The sequence below is a fragment of the Mastigoproctus giganteus genome, chromosome 4, assembly GCF_048544385.1.
Source record: "Mastigoproctus giganteus isolate SK-2022 chromosome 4, ASM4854438v1, whole genome shotgun sequence".
NCBI classification, from domain to species: Eukaryota; Metazoa; Arthropoda; class Arachnida; order Uropygi; family Thelyphonidae; genus Mastigoproctus; species Mastigoproctus giganteus.
The window spans coordinates 48,151,448-48,170,666 of NC_143578.1; the positions used below are offsets into that span (position 1 = coordinate 48,151,448).

At 36.7% G+C, this 19,219-nt stretch overlaps 1 protein-coding gene across 1 annotated transcript in view; it reads right to left on the reverse strand.

Moving 5' to 3' along the window:
• LOC150086699 (uncharacterized) overlaps window positions 1-19,219 on the reverse strand; it is a 143,983-nt gene that overhangs the window by 113,218 nt on the left and 11,546 nt on the right. The window contains exon 4 of the mRNA XM_090372232.1: window positions 10,758-10,825. Coding sequence (XP_090228358.1) covers window positions 10,758-10,825 — 68 coding nt within the window. The remainder of the gene's footprint in view (window positions 1-10,757; window positions 10,826-19,219) is intronic.

Here is a 19,219-nt window from a genome sequence, read left to right on the forward strand (position 1 = left end):
GTCTCCTGTCCCGATTAAACGGCATGTTGTCCCAATTAAGCGAAGTATACCCTGGCTATTTTCTCGATTGGGTTCTGTTCTTTAAGATTTGTCCCAAATAAACAGCTAATCCAATTAACCAGTGGCCCAAAAACCGGAATCCACTGCATATAACAGATACCAAGTGAATCAATACATATCTAAAATGCTCTTATAGGGAGAAAAGTCAAATTCCAATCAACCATTCCTGATAGTGACCAGTTACTTACAGACAATGGATCCAAGTGACCCATTACAATGACTGTGCCTTCACCTATAATGTTTTTTGTGTTTGTTTGCGGAGCATGTGTAACCTGTTCTGCTATACTTTATCTTTTAAATATCCCCACGAAAATAAACGGGAGAACTGATAAAGTTTTCTAAGTTAACAGAGCTATAAAAGTAGAGAAAACTGATAGCACAGAGCCTGATTTTTCTTTTCAAATTGGCATACTTTGTTTTTTTTTTATTTCCTCCAACATGAAAGGCTTAAGTCTGCAAATTGCAGCGCCTGGAGAGTAGGCACCTGCAAGGTGTACAAGGCCTTGAATGGGTTGAGCAAGTGAATGCTGATGGGATTCTTCCTCTTGCTCAGATTAAGAACCTGAGGAGGTACAGATTCAAACTGAGGAAAGACAGTTGTAAAATAGATGTGCAGAAATTTGCCTTTAGCCAGCAGGTAGTTGATTGGTGGAACAGACTGCCATATTTTGTTGTGGAAGTTGATAACCTAAATAAATTTAAGGCTGAGCTAGACAGGCATTTGGAATGAATGGAGGAAGGTGAAATGAGAGCGGTATTTTTTTTGGCTGATGCTGTATAAGCTTGCTTTCTTGCATTGCATGCCTCTGCTAATGCTAACATCACATATTTGTTTCTCTAGTATATCTCACATAAAAATTTCAATGTTTGCATTCTCACTAGAATGCAAATTTACAAACCTTAGTATTTAAAGTTTTGTGATGATGATGATGATTCAGATCTATATTCTCAACATAGCAGCTTCCCATGTTTAAAACTGTTTCTTCTCTTCATTTTCACTCCATACAGTTATATGATACTGACAAATGGTATTAGGAGCACTTCAAGGCACCGCACAGAACTTTAAAGCTTTTATGCAAAAGGTAAAAAGAAAAATTTCAAATTTTTAGATATTAGCCAAGTGAGCCAAAGTGAGAAAAAATTCTATAAGTAATGACTGCCTAGTGAACTTATGGACACATAAAAACACAAGAAATCTATTGTAAAATCTATTGTTATAAAACACAAAAATAAATTTTTCAAACTATAAACTTTCCTAACTGACATTTTTTCCAGGATTCCCATTTCAGAAAAAAATGGAAATAATACATGTTCATTCAGAAAATTTACAACACACTTTAAATATACAGTATTATTAATAACACTGGTTTACAGTGTAGCTGGGGTTTGAATAAAAGTATGTGGCAGTTATTTATGCATGTTTACTGATTACTAAACCAAAGTCCGTTTGTTTCTATCACGTAAAGATTTTTCACAATTCATTCACAAAATGTTACCTAGGTATTATACGCAAATGTGTACATAACCATAGTTTTGCAATGGTTTACAAGTTTTATACCCCTATATTCGTAATCAGTATCAAATATTTGCCTTAAATACAACAGATTGTGCATGTTTAACCAGTAACTACACATGCTGCAAGGTAGCCGACCTTGACCCAGGAAGGTAGATGGCCTCCCACCCCGCTCTTCCAGCCCATCTGTGATTCCCAGAATTTTATTTTCAGAGTGGAGTCTGGGAGACTCCTGTGTGTAGTTACAGGTTAAACTTGTCTGAGCATGCACTCACTTGTTCGTACAGTCCACTCAACCACAGAGCCTATATAAGTGGCACATCCCTTATGCGGTCACAGTACTCCTGTAAAAACCGTCGTGAGCTCTCACTGTGTGTTAGTTTTATTTTAGTATGGCAACCAGAAAGTGTATATACAGTTCCGACATATTTTGTTACATATGTGGTTGTTTCGTTCCTGTAAAGCAGAGGCGAAATATTACTGATTTTGTAAAAAAAATCGTATTTCCATACTTTGACATTAAACTAGGTGATCAGGATAAATTGTGGGCACCACATAAAGTATGCCATACATGTGTCGAACATCTTAGAAAATAGAGTCAAGAAAAAAAGGTATGCTTGCCATTTGCTATTCCTATGGTGTGGTGCGAGCCAGTGAGCCATGCCGAATGTTACTTTTGTGTATGTGATGTTAAAGGTTACAATTGAAAAAATAAAAAAGACATCAAATATCCAGATCTACCATCAGTCATAAGACCTGATCTGCCTGTAAAACCTCCACCAGAAACTTGAGTCCACATCTTCTTCCATTTCTTCACTAACCTCTTTTGGAGTCCACATCTTCTTCCACCAAAGAAGATGTGGACTCCAAAAGAGGTTAGTGAAGAGGAACGTTATCAACCAGAAAATATTTTAACGCCACAGCAATTCACACAAGTCAAACTGAATGATTTAGTAAGGGACTTAGGTCTTTCTTCCAAAGTATGCTGCTGAAATTCTGGGATCCAAACTTCAAGCGAAGAACTTACTTGCTCCAGGTATATCATTTTCCTGGTACAGAAATCGTGAAAGGGAGTTTATACAGTATTTTTCACAAGAAGGTCCTCTTGTATATTGCAGTGATATTGCTGGTTTAATAAGTGCCTTAGGAGCTCCATCATATGTTCCTAGTGAATGGAGACTATTTATAGACTCTTCTAAAACTAGTTGTTGTTGTTGTTGTTGTTATGGGCGTTTAATGGCGCATAAGCTACTATGGCTATAATGCGCCTATTCAATTTTTATATAGGGAAATCAAAAAATTTTTATAAAATCAGAAAAGATTAAAAAGTCCAATCTGCTTCAGAAAGTTGAAAAATTCGAAAATATTTGCCTTGTCACCAATGAGATTCTCTAAAGTTATTGGTTTATTAAGATTTACCAGTGATAGCAGGGTTGATGCTCTGTCTTGTCTATAGTAGGGGCAGTCAATGAGTATGTGTTTAACAGTCAGATTTATATAGCAATGTGGACACTGTGGTGGATCGTCTCCTCTAAGTAAATAAAGATGGGTTAGATGGGTATGACCTATTCTTGCCCTTGATAGGACTACTTCTTCTCGTCTTGATGTACGGATACTGGAGCACCAATTTTTTGGATCGTGTTTAAATTGAAAGAATTTATTATTTGTTTGAGAGTGCCAGATTGTTGTCCATTCTGACAAGCATGCAGCTTGAATAGCTACTGCAAAGTCTGATGGTGGAACAGGGATATTAGTTAAGTCTAAGCTAGTTGGATTTTTTGCAGCTTTATCAGCCAGTTCATTGCCCAAAATACCAGAATGTGCTGGAATCCAACAGAAGATGACCTGTTGATGGCGTTCTTCGATTTTTAGTAATATGTTTCGTATTTCTTCTATAACAGGGTGAACTTTATCTGAGAAATTACATAAAGCCATGATTGAACTAAGCGAATCGGTGTAAATAACTGATTTTAAAGATCGATCAGCACAGAGATTTTGTAAGGCCAGTTTAATTGCATATATTTCAGCTGAAAAGATACTGAATTCAGATGGAAGGGATACTGAAATAACGGTATTCGGAAACACTGCGGCTGCTCCAACGTTTGAATTTGATTTAGAGCCATCTGTATAAATTGGGGAAAAATCACTATATCTTTGAGTGTGAACTGCAAGAAGTTGTATGATATTAGATGCTTGTAAAATGTCTTTTCCCCATTGGCAGAGATAAGTGTCACAAGTCACCAGAGGAAGAGAAGCCCATGGTGGTTGACAGCAGGTTGCTACCTGTTGTACGGAATGAACGGAAAGATTCCAAACTTCCATCAGTTCAAGGAGACAAAGACCAGCTGGCTTTACTATGCTAGGTTTATTTCTGAAGAGGTTTTCTAGTGGTGGATTAAACAAGTATGACTGAATCGGATGCGAGGCACAGCTTTGTAGCTTAACGGCATACTTTAGTAACAGTGTTTTTCTACGTAACGATAATGGGGGCTCATGAGCATCAATATAGAGACTATGTTTGGGCGACGTTCTAAAAGCACCAAGTGCAATCCTCAAAGCACTGTGTTGAATGGGATCAAGCCAGCGTAATGCGCTCATTCTGGCAGAATCATAGATGGGAGCTCCATAATCAAGGCGGGATCTGATTAATGACCTGTATAGCCGAAGCAGAGAAGTACGATCTGCACCCCATGTTTGGGCGGATAAAGCTTTGAGAATGTTTAACTTTTTTAGACAGGAAGTACGTACATTTTTAATATGGTCTATAAAATTTAACTTGTTGTCAAGGATTAATCCTAGAAATCTGATATTATTAGTGACCGGGATTGAGACATTAGAAATTTGAAGTTCAGGATCTGGATGAAGTTTGCGCTGCCTATAAAAATGAACTGCAACTGTTTTCTGCTGCGAGAGCCGATAGCCATTGATGCTAGCCCACTGTTGTATTTTATTTAGTGATATCTGAAGCTGCCGTTCAATAGACCTCATATTTTGGGAATGGCAAGAGATGGAGAGGTCATCTGCATAAAGATAAGTCTCGATTGAATTTGGAAGCTGTCTTGTAATAGAATCTATTCTAAGAGCAAACAGAGTGGCACTCAGTACTGATCCTTGTGGAACACCCTCTTCCTGCATGAACGTTGTAGAGAGAGCATGTTGGTACTGAACTTGAAACGATCTGGTACATAGGAAGTTTTGAATAAATATAGGAAGGTTGCCCCACAGACCAAGGGCGTGTAGAATACCAAGTATGCCATGCCGCCAGGTGGTGTCAAAAGCCTTCTCTATGTCTACTGAAACCATTACAAGATGTTCACGTTTAACGAAGGCATTTCGAATGGCGAATTCAGCCTTGACCATAAGATCTAAGCACGACCTATTTTTACGAAAGCCATATTGACTATGGCTCATTAGATGTTCTGACTCAATGATCCAGACGAGTCTTCTGTGGACAATCTTTTCTAGGATTTTGCTGAGGCAGCTTGAGAGAGATATCGGTCTATAGCTATGGGGGTTGGTTGGATCTTTCCCAGGCTTTAGAAGTGCCAAAACAGTAGAGTGATGCCAGGAAGCTGGAAAAACATTTTCTGAAAATATACGATTGTAAAAAACCAACAGCAAGCGCAAAGCTTTGTCATCAAGATGTTGTAGCATCACATAATAAATCCCATCTGGCCCTGCAGCACCATTGTGGGCTGTTCTAATAGTATGCAAAAGTTCAGAGTATTGCAGAGGTTTGTTATATGAAAGAAGGCGGGCAGTGTGAAAGTTTATAGAATGCTTTTCTTTAGTATTTTTAATTTGTTTGAATGATGTAGAAAAGGCTGATGCTGCTGAGATTTCAGCAAACGTACTGCCCAAAGCATTAGCAATATCTAAGGGACTGGATAGATCTTGTCCTTTCCAGGAGAGAATTGGAGAAGATATAGTAGGAAACTTACCAGATAACTGTCTAATTTTTTTCCATATAGTTTTCTGATCAGTGTTTCTGTTAAAGGTCGATGCAAAACGGGTCCAGGATTCTTTCTTGGCTTGCCTTTGTACAAATCGTGCTTTTGCTCTTAGTTTCTTATAGTTAATGAGATTGGTTATGGTTGGACATCGCCGAAATAAATTCCAGGCTTTAATTTTTGCTTTCTTTGCTTTTGTACATTCCTCATTCCACCAGTAATTATAATGCTTGCGATCAGGGGGATTTGATAATGGTATTGTCTCCCTGGCCACTTTTAGAAGATGTGACGTGATGTAGTCTGTCACATTTTCAATATTCTGGAGCTGGATTTTTTCCTCATCAAGAGAGATTGATGTCCGAAATTTTGCCCAGTCTGCCCGAACAAATTTCCATTTCCTGCGGGGTTTGTTTGAAGGAGTCTTTGATATTAAAAAATTGCATATGATTGGAAAGTGATTACTGCCCATAGGATCATTTAAAACATGCCACTCTATGCTTGGGACCAGGACTGGAGAACAAATTGAGAGATCTATTGCTGAGGTGTGTCCAGTTGGGAGTTGTATGTGAGTGTGTGTGCACCAGTATTGAGTATGGTAAGATTTTGCGACTCTAGAAAGCTTTCAATTAGTCGACCCCATCTATGTAGTTTAGGATCGCCACATAAGGGGTGGTGCCCGTTAAAATCTCCTAATATACAGAGTATCTGTATGAAGAGATCTTCAAGGTCTTTTAAGGAGTAAGTATGGATTGGTGGTAGGTAAATTGAGACAATTGTCATTGAAATACAGTGAGTTATATGAACAGCGATAGCTTCTATTTCAGTTTGAAGTGGAATATGTTTAGTTGGGATATTTGAATTTATTAGGATTGCTACACCACCATGGGCAGCATTTGTTCTATTACGATCTCTTTGATAAAGGCAATAATTCTTTATCGAAGGAGAAATTTGTAAGGTTAGGTAAGTTTCCTGCAGACAAAGAGCAATTGGAGAATACCGGTTAATTAAAGCATGGATGTCATCTGTGTTGCAACGAAAGCCTCTGCAGTTCCATTGTAAAACACAGGCCATTATTTATGTTTAGTTGATGGAGCTGTATCTGACTGCTTTTTGAGGGTGGCTGCCTTATTTCGTTCCAATTTTGATTTGTCTTTTTTGAAAACTGGTCGACCAGTATCCATTTCTTCTTCAGTGTAGATTTCTAAAATTGGTTCTTCATGTATAGTTGTCCCATCTGTATCCATGATTATGTCCTGGGTATTTTTCTTTGATTTTGGGTTTGTAATATCGGATGTATTAGCACATATCTGAGGAGGAGATGCAGCTGGTATTGTCAGAGGAGTGTTATTTGCCTGGTCTGAGAGTTTGGGTTGTTGTTTATGCACACTTGGTTGTTGCTCAGAGAGGACAGTTCTAGCCCAATCAGAAATTGACTTGGTAATGGGAACTGTGACATCTGTTTGAGTGGAGACTGTTTGGAATTTTTTTACTATATTAGCATAGGTACTATTTTTGTTTATAGTAGGTGAAACTAGTTTTCTTGCTTCTTGGTAGCTGACTTTGTTTTCGACCTTGTATTGTACTATTTTTTTTTCAGTTTTCCATTTTTCACAAATTTTGGAATATGCCAGGTGGTCACCTTTGCAGTTCGCGCACGTCATTTTTGCAGCAGAACACTCACTCTGATTGTGATCTGAGGACCCGCAATTTGGGCAGACAGAAACTCCCCTGCATACAGTTTGCGAATGGCCAAATTTTTGGCACTTAAAGCACCGGACTGGGTTCAGGATGTAAGGTCTTACCTGACACCTAAGGTAACCAGCTTTTATAGTGGTAGGCAGGTTCGGTGTTTTAAATGTGAGTATCACTGTCCGAGTAGGGACAGACTCTCCATCTTTTTTGATGACGATTCTTTTTGCGTGTGTCACATTTTGATCTTGTAGTTCCTGGACAAGTTCATCCTCCGATACGTTTAAAAGATCCCACTCTGATATTACCCCTTTAGAGGAGTTTAAGGTGGCATGTGGGGTAACCTTCGTGGGAATTCCACCAAAGGTAGATATTTTTAACAGTCTCTCAGCGTGTCTACGTTCGGTCATTTCAATTAATAAGTCTCCGGATCTCAGTCGCCTAACCATTTTTGGAGGGCCAGCCACATTTTCAAGACATTTTTGTATCAAAAATGGGGAAAGCTTACTCAATGGTTGGTCTGTGGAGGAGTGTAGAATTAAAAAGAGAGGTACGGTATTATCCGTTCCTTCTTTTTTTTGTCGTTTAGCATGGGATGTTGTGTCATCATGATCTCGATCATGTCTATCTAGGTTTGGATCAAAAGATCCATAAGTGGACTGTTTAATTTTGTCCATGTTTGCTCCTTTTTGCCCTGGGAGGGTGGCTTTCTTCTCCCAGATTTCCAGCCCCGCCATGTGGAGGCAGGAGCGGTGCCACCAGTGACCAAGCGATAAAGGAAGGTTAGTAGTTAGTGCGTTAATAAATAATCCTATGTACAAGAAGAAAGGTGTCTTTCCTTTCTGTTAGGTACGCTAAATTCTTTACTTTAGAACAGCAAAATTAAATAACTGTGAGAAACGAAGGATACTACTATAATTATCAGCCGCTCTTTGAGAAAATCGCTTTAATATCACTTAGAAATCGCTATAGTCACTCGCTTGGCACTCGGGGCCTTCTAAAACTAGTTTAAAAGGTGTTCTCTTGTATAATGGAGATAAGTACACATCTGTGCCAGTTGCTCTTTCAGTCTACTTAAAAGAAACTTATGACAATCTAAAGTTGCTTCTGGAGAAAATTAAATATCAAGATCACGAATAGCAATGATGTGGTGACTTAAAAGTATTATGTATGTTGTTGTGGCAACATGGTGGGTACACTAAAATGCCATGCTTTATTTGTGAATGGGATAGCAGAGCTAAAGCGCTGCATTGGACAAAGAAGCAATGGCCTCGGAGGCACAATCTTACACTGTGGTCAAAAAATATTGTGCACAAAAGTTTGGTGAAGCCAGATAAAATACTTTTACCTCCACTGCATATCAAGTTAGGCATAATGAAGCAATTTGTTAAAGCACCAAATAAGGATGGCAACTGCCTTAAGTACCTTTGCAGTAAATTTCCCAGTTTATCTGATGCAAACTTAAGGAGGGTCCCCAAATTAGAAAATTGGTTTTAGACAGTCAGTTTGAAACTACTATGACTGATGTTGAAAGGGAAGCCTGGATTACTTTTAAAAGTGTAATGGAAAACTTTCTAGGAAATCATTAAATCACAGGATTATGAGAAAATTGTTCAAAATGTGCTCAAAAAGCTTCGCAATTTAGGTTGCAATATGAGCATCAAAATTCACTTTTTGCATGCCCATCTTGATTTTTCCCCTGAAAATCTTGCACGGATGAGCGAAGAAGGGGAGAGATTCCATCAGGACATAAAGGAAATGGAGCAGAGGTACTAGGGAAGGTGGAATACAAGCATGATGGTCGACTACTGTTGGTGTTTAAAAAGAGAGAAACATGGCAATGTACATAAAAGAAAAATGATTAAACGTTCTTTTCACACAAAGAGACGAAGGTCTGATTAATGAAAGTTTCAGAATTTTGATTAATACTTGTTAGTATTTACTTATTTTTTGATATATGAAAATGTAATCCTATCAATTTTTCATTACTAAATACAATAAAGTTATATACTTTCGTAAAAAACAATACTTTTTTATTTCTTAAATTGTGATGTATCTGGATGTGATAGAAAAAAATCGAAGTCATATTTGAAAGCAGGACCTATTGAAATTCAAACTCCAGTGAACAAACTTATTGTAAACTAGTGTAATTAACTAGGGGGCTTCACCCCCTGCTCACTGTTCTCGCTTCTTTTGATAAAATAAAATAAAATACTTACAGAAGCTTTTGACTCAGTGTGTCTCTCTTCCTCAGCTATGAATACATAAATATGTACGTTACTATATCTATATAATATCGGTGAAGATATACCATAGACAACTCTTAAGGAAAAACTACGATTGCAGTGTGAAAGGCATCATTTCATCTGTACCTCATACTGTGCTTCACAACGAGTTACCATGTATTGAACTACCTCAAATAAGTAGCACTTCACTAATAGAGAAGACTATTGTCACTTATTGTCAGTGAGCACCACCATCCATCCAGCCGGCACCGTTTCAAAGCATTGGCCTTTCACACTACGAGCATAGTTTTTCTTTAAGAATTGTCTGTGGTGTATCTACACCAATATTATATAGATATAGAATCTTAAACTTTAAAATATTATGCCTTGTTGCATTTAGTTTATTTAAATAAATACGTTACATATAGAAATCAAGAATGGTACCTCGTGGTCATGTTAGATAAACATAGCACGTGACCACGCTTAAACAGAAGCTTGTTTTACCACAATAAAACAAACTTCTGTTATGTATTTTTGTATTTGTTACGTATTACCAGGGCTTTTTTGTGATGGTACGCAACGGTACGGCGTACTGGCATCTTTTTTAACAGCGTGTGACATGGTTGGCACGCAGTGCGTGTCAACCATGCCAGCTGTTTCCATCTATTAAGGAGATCATGTGACAATGGGCGGAGTCAGCACCCGTCAATCACGGTTGTATAGCTAGCAGTCTGGAAGGGGTACCCGCTTCTGAATCTCGACCAAAACTTCATTATGAAATTATTTTTACTTATTTTTTTACTTGGTACTTATTTTTACGTTTTACTCATTTTTTATTTATTAAATAAGACTCACCTTTGACTTATTTTTTATATACTTGTATAATAAATTGATGCTTAATAAAATTAATGTTCGAGATTCAGTATCAGGTACAGCGTTCCGACTGCTAGCAATACGGCTGTGATTGATGGGTGCTGACTCCGCCCAGTATCATGTGATCTCCTTAACAGATGGAAGCAGCTGGCAGGGCTGACACCCACTGCGTGCCAGCCGTGTCAGCACGGAATTTTTCCTGATAGCAAAGAATTAGTACCAGCACCTATTTTTTTTACAAAAAAAGCACTGCGTATTACCATGTAACCTGCATCTCTCTTCTCCTATTGGCTGAATAAATATCATTAGGAGGAAAATTATTTTAATGTATAGAAAGATATGTATGTGAAATTTCCATACTTTTGTGATAATACAGTGTAATCAAAAATAAATTAAATAAAGTTTATTGGATGCAAGTAAATGGGAGGAACGTCTATAAAAACATACCTTTCAATTTCTTAAAAAATTTATCAAGAGGATTGCCAAATTTGAAATTTTCACCACTGAAGAGAGACCTAGAGAAAATAAATATTTAACATGAAATATCAAATAAGTCAAAGTATGCCAAATTTTCTGCAGTTTTCCTAGTTTCTACTGTGGCTACTTAAAATAAATTACAATTAATTTATATTGAAAAAAATAAATATAAAATAAGCAACTCACATAATTACAGGGGAAGAGGTTTAGACAAGATAGAAGGAAGTTTTCTTTTAGCCAATAAATCAACAATTACTGGAACAAGTTGCCTCCCCAGTGGCTGATAATTCAAAGGTCAACTGGTTAATTTGTTGTTTTTTTATCTTTTTTTTTTGCCAGTGCATCAAAAGCACTGTGGATTCCTTGCACTATTTGGCAAATACTAATACTAAAAACTGGTCTCATCAAGAACTATAATCTCTCCTTTCTTGAGATCCTTCTTGTAGTAAAGATTACTTTAAACATATATTCCTTCTTTTATTAAAACATCAGTTATGATACTATATACCAAAAATAACTATATACGAATATTAATAACACACACATATACACTAAAATACACAAGTAAATGCAGCACTTTAGTATATGTTATGGAAGACTACCATTAAACAAAAGAAGTACAGTAAACCCCCACTATTCGCGGGGGTTACGTTCCTGAGAAATGTCGCAAATACCGAAATATGGCTCCCATAGTAATAAAGGGGTTCCGTTCCAAAGTATGAAATATATAAGAAAAACTAGTCTAAAATTTTGTCTAGGTATGTATTATATGTACCTTCATAATATGACTATGTACATAGACAGTACATAGTGAAATGCAAGCATATGGCATCGAAATGAAAATAAGAAACAATTTAATATTAAATGTAATATTTATTAGAAATTTCAAACAAATCTTTCAAACCAGCGCCTTTGCTTGCTAGCAAAAAAAACATCCCGCCAGTGCTATCACCAGTTTCGCTAAAGTGTTGATAAAGGAGCTTTGCCTTTTCGCAAATGATGAGTGAACTTAACGGAATTTTATTTTGAGTTCGGTCTTCTATCCACAGATTTTAAGCTTTTTCCATTTTTTCTAATTTAACATCACGAGTTACAGAGCAAATTTTTGAAGCAATTAGCGCGTTTTCACGAACACTATGGTGGTTTTTTCTTCTGATTTCTTGATTGATCGTACCGTTGACTCATTGATTTTATGTTTTGCCACTGAGGAGACACTTTCACCATTATAAATTTTGTCTAATAACTCAATTTTATTCGCTAATGTCATTGCCTTCTTTGATATTTTCCCATTTCTCTTTTTATTCGTAGCCATATTTTTGTAGGGGTTAGAAAGAACTTGTCCACAATAAAGTCACTTTCTTCCGTTAACACACTCGAAAAAGTCTGTTTTACACTGCAAAATGGTAGATTTATCACTTTTGTAAGCATATCAATTTATAAATTGATAAATTTATTCAATTTATAAACATATAAATTAAAAGCAAACGACAAAACCTTCCATGACAAGCGCATAACACATACTGAACAAGGATTAGCGAGAAACATCCACGCTCGCGATTTTGTCACCCATCTCCCCCCACCCACTGAGTGCTGTTTTGACCGGGAAAGATAATTTTAGTCACGCCCATGTTTTTTATGGCAGAAAATATTCACAGCGCTTTAAAATTCCCATTTTCGTTTTATATATTAAATTGGCGATCGCGAATACACGAAACCGCGAATAGCGGGGGTTTACTGTATTCACTTTATATTTCATAATTCTTTTTCTTCAATGTGCCATCTCTTTGCAGAGGTTGGCTGTCATCTTCGCAATGAATGTACGTGAGACAGCCCTAAACAGATCCTCATTAACCTGATCATACCACTCTGAGGTTTGCCAACCAAGATTTCCTTCTTTTCCTCAACTTCTTTTTCCATTGATCTTGCCCTGGGTTATCATTTGCAACATCTTATATTTGTCATTTCACATCATATGTCCTAAATATTTTAGTTTCCTCTCCTTAATGGCGTTAGTTATTTCTGTCTATTTATTCATCTGTCTCGTGATTTCATCATTCTTTATCTTATCCATCCATGACACTTAACATTTGTCTGTAACACCACACCTCAAAAGCATTTAATTTATTCTGGGTCTTCTTTGTCAGTGTCAAGGCCTCAGCTCCATAAAGGACAGAAAAGACATAACATCTCAGTATTCTTGTTCTTAAAGGAAATGTAAGATCAGTGCGGCATAGAAGCTTCTTTGTTTTAAGGCTGCATGTGCTTGTTCAATTCTTCAGCATACCTCAATATAATGGTCCCAGTCCTCACTCAGCATACATCCAAGATAATGATAACTGTTAACCCTTTAAATTTCTTCATTATTGATTGTGATTTTTTTTCGTACTTCTTTCTTACTGATCACCATGGATTATGTTTTCTTAAGGTTTAACTTCAGACCAAAAATTTCACATGTTCTATTTACTCTATCCATTAATGATTGTAAATCATTCTCAGAACTGGCTAGCAAAATAATATCATCTGCATATCTGATCATGTTTACAGTATTGCCATTAATCTTTATCCCTTCTGTATATATACTTCATAATTAGAACAATTTAAACTGGCATCACTACACTTTACTATAGGGACTGACATGGTAATATTACTAAGACTCATGAAAAAAAGGAAACATAAAACCATGGTTAATACAAAATTTCCTGCTGTATTTTTTAAGACCAAACATGATAAGGTGCAATTCTGCTCCTATGTACCACGCCAACTTAAAAATAAAATTAAATGAAATTAATTGAAATAAAAATGAGGAAGACAAAACAAAGCAACACTCACTTCTAGCATGCCCAGCAAAGAATGAATCCAACTTTTTGTAAATAAATAAATAAATATGAAAATTGAAAGAACTGGGAACCCAGCACTACCGCTTCAAGAGGACATCAGTGCTTGTAGACTCCATACTTCAGTTTATTTAATTGATTTTTATTATTATTATTTTTTTTTTTTTTTAATATCTTGTTCAGTATCTCAATGTACGAGACTAAACTGACTGTGGCCCCTTTTCCAAAAAATCCAGCATGAATATACCCCATGAGCTTTGAAAAACAGTCAAGATCACTTTGCTAGCTGATGCTTATGATGCCATATACGTAAGGAAATAAATGTTTAATAAAAATTCCATTAAAAGTAAATGTTTAATAAAAATTCCATTAAAAGTAAAATTTTTCCATTAAAAGTAAATGTTTAATGGAAAAATTCCTTGGACTGTCTCTTGTTTTCCAGATAAAGTAGTGAATCCAGGATTAATTTCTAGTCGTAGTAAGTTTTAAAATGCATTCTACAGGTCCAAGGAAAGATTTTTGGTAGTCAGAATAGCTGCACATTCTTTGAGCTGTCCATCCAAAGATGCTTCTATTTAAAACAGTATAACTAGTAAAAATTGATAAATCACATAGAAATGCTACTGCACACATATTAACTATAAACTATTAGCTACATGGAGACCCTAGTTAGAACTTGCTGTCACCTAGCACTCAGGTTATGAACTAATCCACCCATGTACGTAAAATAATAATATTTTTCCTGTACTGCAACAAATTTCTCAAATGAAGCACTCTTCACCTTCAAAACAAGTTGTTTCAATGTTGCAGCAACATGACATCTGTTTGGATAGTACTGCAACCTCATCAGAGGATGGTCGGTTCAAACCACCACAAACATTTCAGTACCTTTCTATCTCAATATCAATCTACCTTTTTCATATTCGCATGGTCATGAAGGCAGCCACGTGAAATCTGTAATTTATGACTGAACAATTATTATTAATCCTTTATAGTCTGATGTCATGCCCACCGTGACATCATAAAATTCCACTTCCAGCAATTTCACATCCAGTGTTTCCAATTATGAAATTCGTTTTCTTGCTGTGCTGACAAAATTATTGTACTACCATCTACTTACATTTCATATAAACAATCCGAAAAGCTAAATCCATGTTTATTGATGTTTATATTCAATCGTTAGGTGCAAGTGGCATTGCTTTTTTTTTAGTCCTCTTTCAGTTGGATGTCATGGCACTGCAAATGTCGGCATTTCCGATTATGAAATTTGTTTTCCCGCTGTACTGAATCAATTATTGTACTGCCATCTCTTATACTTCATATAAAGAATTTGAAAAAAATAAATCTGTATTTATATTCAATTGCAAAAAAAAGAAAAGAAAAAAACTGCAGGCAGTTTTTTTTTTTTTTTTTTCTTTTTGTCTTCTTAAAGTCCAATGTTTCAAACAGACACAACCATCACCATTTCCAATTAAGAAATTTATTACCCCCAGTGTTGGTTCAATTACTGTACTGCCATCTAGTTATACTTTTGATTAGCATTTTCTAGCCATTTAGCCAGCATTTCTGATTATTAGTTAGTTAGTTAGTTATTTGGTTTTTAGGAGCATTAGCAACTAAGGCCATATTGCTCCGGGATATGCGGTGGTCATTCCCTGACCTTTCCACATCCTCCGTATTTGGTGGCGACGGGCTCGAACCCCGGTCTAATCAAGAAGCCTGTGCTATGCACTGCTGCTCCTTCCCACCTGGCTACGGAGGCGCCGTATTTTCTGATTATAATTTTTTTTTTTTTTTTTTTTTTTTTTTTCCTGTTTTACTACAATCCATTTATACTTCATATAAATGATCCGAAAAACTAAGTGGAGGTTTATTGATGTTTATATTCAGTTTTTAATGGCAGGTGGTGTTTTTTTCAGAGTAGAAGTCACAAAATAACTTATATTCTGTGTTAGTGTAAAGTATAATGAATCTGATGAGTATAATTGCGCATTATACTCATCAGAGAAATAGAGTGGGCCAGTAAATCAGAATGTCTTATAATGGGGAATTTTAACTTTCCAGATATCGAATGGAAATTGTGGGTTGGTCACTCACACACTAGCAAGACTTTTGTGGATTTATTGGATGACTATTTTCTACAGCAACATGTTCAACAGGCAACCAGAGGGAGTAATACTCTTGATCTGATTATCAGCAGTGATTATTCATGCATTAAGAATTTGCAGATAAAAGAACTACTGGGTGACAGTGATCACAATGTACTCATGTGGGAATTACTTAAAGATGTAACTACCATCAAGCCAAAACGAAGGGCTATTGCTTTCATAAAGGTGACTACAGGGGTCTCAGACAGTTTTAAAAATTCTGTACAGTGAGATCAACTGATGATGTTACCAACATTGAATTCTAAATGGGAAGCCTTCAGGGACTTAATTTTGGAGGCTACTAGGCTTTTCATTCCAACAAAGAAATAGTGTTCAAGGTTTAGGCCTAAATGAATGTCATATGAACTAATGAGGTTCGTGGCAGAGAAGAAAAATGTATGGGATGAATATAAAGTATCAGATGTGCAAGTTTGCAGATGATACAAAGGTTGGCAGGGTTGTTAACGACAGTAAAGACAATATGCTACTCCAACTGGATCTAGATAAGTTGGGCAAATGGGCTGAGAAGTGGCAACTGAAGTTTAACATCGACAAATGCAAAGTACTGCATAAGGGTAGCAATAACCAAAGAGAAACGTACCAACTGTGTGGTACTACACTCAGGGATGTGGAAAGTGAAAAAGACCTGGGGGTAATTGTGCAGTCAAATATGAAGTTTTCTGAGCAGTGCAGATGGGCTGCCAGGGCAGGTCATGGAGTCTTGTCAATGATATATAGGAATTTTGTTGCAGGGACAGGGATGTGATTATCTCGTTATACAAGCCAATGGTCAGGCCACAACTAGAGTACTGTGTACAGGTCTGGAGGCCTCATTTTAGGAAGGATGTATAGTTACTGGAATGAGTACAAAGAAGGGCAACAAGATTGGTGAGGGGAACAAAGGGGTGCTTTTACCAAGAAAGGCTTAAGTTCTGCAAATTGCAGCACCTGGAGAGTAGGCACCTTTGAGGTGATCTGATTGAGGTGTATAAGGTCTTGAATGGGTTGAGCAAGCAGAATGATGATGGGATTCTTCCTCTTGCTCAGATTAAGAACCTAAGGGGGTACAGATTCAAAGTGAGGAAACACAGTTGTAGAATAGATGTGTGGAAATTTGCCTTTAGCCAGTGGGAAAGTTGATTGGTGGGACAGACTTCTATGTTTTGTTGTGGAAGTTGATAGCCTAAATAAATTTAAGGCTGAGCTGGACAGGCATTTGGAACAAATGAAGGGGTGAAATAGGAGGGTTTTTTTTTTTTTGGCTAATTCTGAATAAGCTTGCTTTCTTGCATCATATGCCTCTACTAATGCTAAGTATTTAGACATGCCATCAAGATCTAGTAAAGGCCTTTCTGATTGTAAAATTGTGAAATTGTTAGGCCTTTCTGAAACAAACAAAAAAGGACATTCTTACAAATAAGATAGTTTCCAACCAATCCATATGGTGTGACTGGGTTTCAGTAAATGGATTCCATCTGGTTTCAGTAAATGAACTAAAGGAGGTTTTGGAGTTATTATCAACAGGGGAATAAATGAAAAAAACTGATATACAGAAGTATTTGTCTGAACAATGAACAGATAGAATTATTTTTCAAGAACATATTTAGCAGGAAGAGATTTCTGCAGATATTCTGGATGTTGCATTGCTGTCCACTCACAAAGGGACAAACAAGGAATTCAAAAGTGGGGTCTCTAAAGCAAAAAAACATTGTCAATTATCTGGATGGAAGGCTTTGTGAATATTTTCTTCCAGTGAGAAATATTGCATTACAGCTTTAAGTGTTTCATCATGTTGTTTAATATATTAACTCGTATAAAACTAAAAATAAATAATTTTTTGGCCATCATATTTCAACCAGTCATTTTTTTGACTGTTAGAGTTGGGCTGCAAAAGGTTAATGCACACATACTTCTCTAAGTTGTGGGTACTAATGACTAGGCTTCTATTAATAACATGAAAACCACAAGACAGGTTAAACGAATTTCTATTCTGAATATTTTTTTCTGGAAATAAATTCCTGTTGTCTTCTAAATATGGGAGCCAGATTACTTGCATCGATTGGTAATGCAAAAACAAAGTCTTCTTGATGGCTAATTGCACATCAGTAGACTTTCACTAGGTACTTATTTAGCCATTACTTTTGCCTTTTAATTACATGGTCAATGTTAGGGTAGCTAAGAATAGGAAAAGGTGCATGTATACTTGTGTGTACACCAATGTTAGGAGTTTGGTAAATAAATTTAATGAATTTGAGGTATTGCTCAAAACATCAAAGGCAGATATTGTTGGGATTTCAGAGACGTGGTGTCACACAGATATAAGGAATGCAGAACTGTAATTTGGGGAGTACAATGTGTACCTAAAGGATAGACAGGACAGGAAGGGAGTTATGCTATTAGTTAAGAAACACAAAAAATCCAAGGAAGTGAAGCCAGTTGACATCGCTGGACGGTGCAGTGTCGAGTCAGTTTGGTGTGACATAAGCATTGGGAGATCAAAATTGAGAGTAGGAGTGTGCTATAGGCCTAATGATTCTGATAAGTATAATAAGAAGCTGTACAGGGAAATAGTAAATCAAAGTGGGCCAGTAAATCAGAGAGTCTTATAATGGAGGATTTTAATTTCCCAGATATTGACTGGAATTTGTGGGTTGGTCACTCACACACTAGCAAGGCTTTTGTGGATTTATTGGATGATTGTTTTCTACATCAGCATGTTCGGGAAGCAACTAGAGGGAGTAATACTCTTGATCTGATTATCAGTAGTGATTCTTCATGCATTAAGAATCTGCAGATAAAGGAACCACTAGGTGACAGTGATCAGTGTGCTGAAGTTGGATCTACTCAAAGAGGTAACTGCCATCAGGGGTTAAGGGAAGGGTTTTTGCTTTCGTAAAGGTGACTATGATGGTCTAAGACAGTATTTAAATTCTATACAGTGGGACCAACTGATGATGTTACCAACAGCAAATTCAAAATGGGAAGCATTCAAAGAACTTATCTTGGAAGCTACTAGGCTTTACATACCAACTAAGAAACATTGTTCAAGGTTTAGGCCTAAATGGATGTCAGATGAACTGAGACATATGGCAGAGAAGAAAAATGCATGGGATACATAAAAATTAATGGGTGACATGGAAGCCTATGATAGATATAAGCTGGTCTGTAACCAAGTCACAAAGGAGATGAGGCAGGCAAAGGCAGATTATGAGAAATCCTTGGCAAAGGATGCAAAGAAAAACAGCAAGGAGTTCTTTACCTACGTAAACTCTAGAAGGAAAGGGATGAATCAGATTGGCCCACTGGATATTGATGGTTCAACAGTTGAGGATCCTGCTCAGGTGGCTAACTAACTCAACGAGTATTTTGCATCTGCATTCACACGTGAGGAGTTATTCAGGAAGGCGAATGCCAGAGGTGAAGTAAACTCTGGCAGTGAGCTAGATGATTT